The 6,000-nt window shown below is 45.9% G+C and overlaps 1 protein-coding gene across 1 annotated transcript in view; it reads right to left on the minus strand.

The window, feature by feature from the left end:
- Nucleotides 1-4,780, minus strand: part of PI4K2B (phosphatidylinositol 4-kinase type 2 beta) — a 28,382-nt gene extending 23,602 nt beyond the window's left edge. Inside the window, exon 1 of the mRNA XM_081083134.1 lies at nucleotides 4,317-4,780. Coding sequence (XP_080939260.1) covers nucleotides 4,317-4,761 — 445 coding nt within the window. The 5' untranslated portion in view covers nucleotides 4,762-4,780. The remainder of the gene's footprint in view (nucleotides 1-4,316) is intronic.
- Nucleotides 4,781-6,000: the final 1,220 nt, after the last annotated feature.

The following is a 6,000-nucleotide window of genomic DNA, read 5'->3' on the forward strand; positions in this document are numbered from 1 at the left end:
ACCCAGTAGGCACTCAAACATTTCATGAATGCGGAATCTCTGCAATAAATGGAAAATAAAGATTTATTCTTATTACTGGAATAATCTCCAACACACAATTGCTTACTACCTTTCAAAAAAAGCTCAGTTATGGAGAATTGTTCAGACACATAGAACTTCTACTTTTCTGATAACTTTTTCTAAATTAAGCCAAATTATCAGCGTCTTGAATCTAGATTCAGAAATACTGATAGCACCACCCCTTAGAATTACTTATACTGAAATGGGCTTGAGGGAAGTTATAAGGAATAGTATAAAATCAATCACTTTTATTACAAAGGTATTATTCAACATATAGTCTCTTCTCCAAGAGAATACATGATAGATTATCATTTGTCACTTCCATTTTTGTTCAAACAATCTTTGTTTAACTTGTATGGGCTCAGTGATTATATTTCTCTCAAGTTGGCTGCTCGGTAATCTGAAAATCAAATTTGTGGGCTGCCTGCATCAAATACCTGATGTGCATTTTGTGTACTTATCCAGCCTTCATTTTATGTAATTTATTATCCTTATTTCCCATTCTTATCTTTTCTCCTTACTTTTATTTATTTTTTATTAAATTTATTGGGACAACATTGGTTAATAAGATCATATAGGTATCAAGTGTACACTTCTATAATACATAAAAATGTATCCTTACTTTTAAATGATTTTATTTTGTTCCTACATTTATAAGCCACCATGAATCATTTAATAGCTTATAAACACACATTTCCTTTTACTTTAGTAGCTCTTTGTGAATTCTACCACTGTTCTCTTAATTGTTAGGCTCTCTAACAAAACTGATATGTGCTCCTCGTTTGTGTTAACTGGGACCTTGGAGAAGTCACTTCATCTGTCTCTGCTTCCTTAAAATGAGAATAAAAAATAGTACTCACTTCATAGGGTCGGTTATGAGTAATATATGATGTATATAGAACTACTAGAGGCTCAGTGCATGAAATTTGTGCGCTGGTACGGTCCCTAGGCCTGGCCTGCGATCAGGGCCATCTTCCCCGGCTGTCCACAGCCAGCCCTGCCCTTCGCTGCCACCCACCCCATTCCCGTTTGCCATCAGGTGATCGGAGCCTGCCAGCCAGGGGTAGGAACCGAGAGGTTGGCCATTTCCTCCCACCCGGTGGCTCTGCCCCTGCTGCAGGTTGCCCTCTGTGTGTGGGGCGACTGATGGGGTGGGGGCCTCAGTCTGGTGCCACCCGTGTTCCCCGCCACCCACCCCCAGTTCCCTGTTCGCCACTGGGCGATCAGAGCCTGCCAGCTGAGGAAGGGGACCAAGAGGTGGTCAGTGCGCCTCATAGTGACTGGTAGTTTGTTCTGCCAATTTGCATATTACCCTATTATATGGGGTACCCTGCATTTACTGTTATGAAGGTATTAGTTATTACCACCTTTATTACTCTCCAATTCACTGATTAAAATGACAATTAGAACAAGGAGTGCCACTAATCCTTCTACTTTGGCACTGATCCAACAACACTGGTTTATGCTGGTTCTAGACTTTGTCAAATGCCTTGTTAAAGATGAGACATACGACATCCTTCACTAAAGTACACAAATTACATAAACAGGATAGTCATAAATTATGCTACTATTAATCTACAGGCAAGAATTTATTGAAACTAGAGAGGTGGCTTCGTGGAAAATGGATGGAAAGGACAAAGGAAGTTAATGTACTCACTGAAAAATAACTAAACTTAAAAATCTAGTTAAATTACTCCATCATAAATTTTTTAGAAAATTGGTTTAAAATTTGTCAAATAACTTTCACAATTCCAAACTACTTTTAAATGCATTAAAATAAGACCTCTATAATAAACAACCAAAAGTAACAACTATTTTATAACACTTGGGGATGCACAGCAAAATGGAAAAAAATATGCAGGACCTGAAGAACTAGGCTCAGGCCTGGCTTTACCACTTCCTGGATACTTAACTGTGGCAGACCTCTGAGGTTCTATAACTACTAGCAGTACAGTTTTATTCATCTTCAATCCTCATGACAGGGACGGGGGTGAATAACTAACTTGCAGTGCTGTAGTGAGATTTAATGAAGTATACACAAAAAGATCTTAAACCATAAACTGTGATAGAAATTATTACCATTTAAAAAGTAAAAAGGGGGATAAACGTACTCAGAATACTAGTACGTTTATCCCCCTTTTTACTTTTCCTAGCCTTAATGTTATTTAGAAAACCTCACTTTCACAGAATAAATGCACTTTTAAGGTTTTAGGTTCTTAAAATATAGCTACACAGGTAACTTTGGGGTAGAAAAAGGCAAGCTAAACACACGGGTCTTAAGTTACTTCACAGACTGGATTCTACGTAATATATACCCAAACTACCAGTGTAGCTAGGTGAATGTGGGTCCATTTGTGATGGGGTTCCAACTTCATGTTTGTTCTGTTAAATGTTGTACTGTCAATGCATCCATTAGCTAACGTTATGATGATAGCTGACCCGCACCTCCGAACCAGTTTGCTAAAGCTTTATGGTTAGTGTAACCCTTGAACTGGAAAGGCTGCTTCCCTTAGGCCTCTCTGATTTAACAGCGGTTCTCAACCTGTGGGTCGCGACCCCTTTGGAGGTCGAACGACCCTTTCACAGGGGTTGCCTAAGACCATTGGAAAACACATATATAATTACATATTGTTTTTGTGATTAATCACTATACTTTAATTATGTTCAACTTGTAACAATGAAATTGGGGGTCACCACAACATGAGGAACCGTATTAAAGGGTCGCGGCATTAGGAAGGTTGAGAACCACTGCTCTAGAATATGTTGACTCTTAAGTTCAACTGCAATTTAAATAACCTATTCTCGTGGTCGGCAAACTGCAGCTCGCGAGCCACATGCGGCTCTTTGGCCCCTTGAGTGTGGCTCTTCCTAAGCCTTAGGAGTACCCTAATGAAGTTCATAACAATGTACCTACCTATATAGTTTAAGTTTAAAAAATTTGGCTCTCAAAAGAAATTTCAGTCGTTGTACTGTTGATACTTGGCTCTGCTGACTAAAGAGTTTGCCGACCACAGACCTATTCTATCTAAAATTCTGCATAACGTAGAAGGCCCACTAATGTAGTAGCAGCAGCAGAGGTAAAATCTAACGATTCCGGAAAAACAGCAGCATTAATGAAAACCATTTTCATTGTTTTAAGCTCTCCTGTATGGAGCGATACTCCAGGCGTAGTGCACACACCGTCTCACGTAAACCATCCTAACCACTAGCACACAGGTGTTAACACAATTTTACAAGCCAGCTTGTCTCATCTTTAGCTAGGACTCCAACCAGTCTACTCTCCACATGCCCCAAAACTTGCTTTATGAATGAATATCCGCGCCTGCAGGAGTGTCCCTACATTTCACTAACTTTCAACCTCATTTCAGTTACCTGCTTTTCCACCTGCGGCTATTAGTCCGCTTAATAATGAAAATGTTTTCTTCTTCTTCTTCAGGTAAATAGAAAATGACGCAAGAAAAAAAACGGCAGGGGAGAGAAGTAGGTACAGAAATTCAACGGCCTCTGCCCGCTCTGGCCAACGTCACAATAACATTCAACAGCAAAAGCTTTCGAAACGCGCCCCAGGGGCAACGGGGCATCCTTTACCGCACCATCTTGCAAGTTCCCAACTCGGGGAACTTTCCTGATGGTTCAGGGTTCTTAACCCAAAACTCAAGTCCAACCTTTGAGCCAACAACTTAGGTCACTTTAGAGTGTTTGTCGAGCTTCCTTCAGTGTCTGATTCTAAACGTTTAGGCTCACTCTCCAGGGAGGGCTCGGGGATCGGAGTTGGGGACAACCACAGTCCTTCCAGCGGTTCTCAACCTGTGGGTCGCGAGCCCTTTGGGGGTCCAACGACCCTTTCACAGGGGTCGCCTGAGACCATCCTGCATAGCAGATATTTACATGACGATTCATAACACCAGCAACATGACAGTGATGAAGTAGCAACGAAAATAATTTCATGGTTGGGTCACCACATGAGGAACTGTATTTAAAGGGCCAGGAGGTTGAGAACCACTGCTAGGCGACGCCGCCCACAGCCCCTGGGAATGGGGCAGCGCGCGCGGGAGCAGGAGAGGCCAGGAAGGCGTCCAGGTCCGAGCAGCGGCCGGTCCCGGCCTGGGTCCCGGGCGGGATGCCCGGCCACCTGCCTTTCCTCCCAGACAAGTGCTAGTGTGACACGGAGAACAGAGCCGGGGGCAGGCGGGGGGCCGGAGCGGCGACCGGCGGCCTGGGAGGGTCGCGGGGAGAACGGGAGAGCCGAGTCCCACCTGAACCCAGGGAGCGGCCGAAGTCCGGGTGGGTGGGCGAGCTCCTCGGGAGCCCCACGTCCAGGGAGGAACAGCGGGGCGAGTCGTTGGGCCCGAACAGCACGTCCTCGTCGATGGTCCTGAGAGAGGCCGCGCCCTCCTTCCCGGCAGCCTCGACCATCCTCACGGCGGTCCCCGGGGCGCTCTTCCGCGGCTGGGCCCAGGCGATCCGCGGCAGCAGCGGCTCGCGCTCCTCGTCCTCGCCGTCCAGGAGAGCGCCGCCCGCGGCCGCCAACTGCCCGGGCTCGGGGCACTCCGCCATGGCCCCCCTCTGTGCTTCCTGCGCCGAGACCCGCTCAGAGAGGCGGGGTGTCGGGGTCTGGCCTCGGCATCCCGGGGACACGGGAGCAGCTGGGTCGGACTGAAGCCACCTCACTACCTTGCGGCGGGGCAGGTTCCCGCCCATGGGTGGTCCCGCCCCGCCCCGCCCCGCCGCGCGCCTACGCCTGCCGCGTAAGAGCCTGGGCGTCGGTGGGCGGGGCGCGGGCGTTTGTGGGCGGGGCGCTGGCGTCGGTGGGCGGGGCGCGGGCATTGGTGGGCGGGGCGCGGCACGCGACTAGAAACCTCCCCTGCTCTAAGCCTTGGGGAAAACGGGTGGGGAAGGCTGAGGTTGCCCTTCGTGGGGCTCCTGGGGCTGAGTTCAGTTACCGCCTTGAATACCCTCTCCGTTCCATGTCGGCCTTTTTCCACTGTAGATTTCTCCCACAGCGTTTGCCACAGTCCACCTGTGCCTTTCCTCACATGACTGTTAACATTTAGCCCTTAGAAGTCCACGAAAGGAAGGACCTTATCTTTTGTTCAGATATTGGTAGTTGGCATTTCCTTTTCTTTTTTCTGACTAATCTAGCTAAAAGTTTATCACACTTTTTAATCTTAAAAAAAAACCTACCTCTTGTACCATTGATTTTCTGTTTTCTAGTGCCTCAATTTTTGCTCTTTATTAATTTATATCATCCCATTAATTGGTCAACCAAGGATTTGGGCAGAGTGTATGTATAAATTTTGGAACACTCTCCCTTTGTTCCTCCCTCTTTTTCGGGATTTTTTGCCTCAATTTCTAGCTGCTGCAGAAGCCCCAACTTCATCCTTTAATTCGTTAAGCCATTAAGACGGTGGCTTTTTGATTGAGTTCCAGCTGCCTTTTACAGTGCAAACTGAGTAATACTCTCAGATGGAAAGATATATGAGCATAAATTATACTCATTATCTTTCAATTCTTCGAAGAGTGGCCATCTCTTCAATTATTGCCAGCTGGCTTTTGATTACTTTCTAGTGCCTTCAAGTATAAGTATGCATCACTTACCGATGGGGATATGCTCTGACAAATGCATCAATTAGGCAATTTTATTTATTTTTATTTTTTAATATATTTTTATTGATTTCAGAAAGAAAGAGAGGGGGGGAGAAAGAGATAGAAACACCAATGATGAGAGAGAATCATTGATCAGCTGCCTCCTGCACGTCCCCCTCTGGGGATCAAGCCTGCAACCTGAGCATGTGCCCTTGACCAGAATCGAACCTGGGACCCTTCAGTCCACAGGCTGACGCTCTATCCACTGAGCCAAACCAGCTAAGGCTCATTAGGCAATTTTATTGTTGTGCAAACATCATAGAGTACACTCTATCATGAGTACACTCTAGTAGG

Source organism: Myotis nattereri (genome assembly GCF_964212035.1).
Source record: "Myotis nattereri genome assembly, chromosome: 1".
NCBI lineage: Eukaryota > Metazoa > Chordata > Mammalia > Chiroptera > Vespertilionidae > Myotis > Myotis nattereri.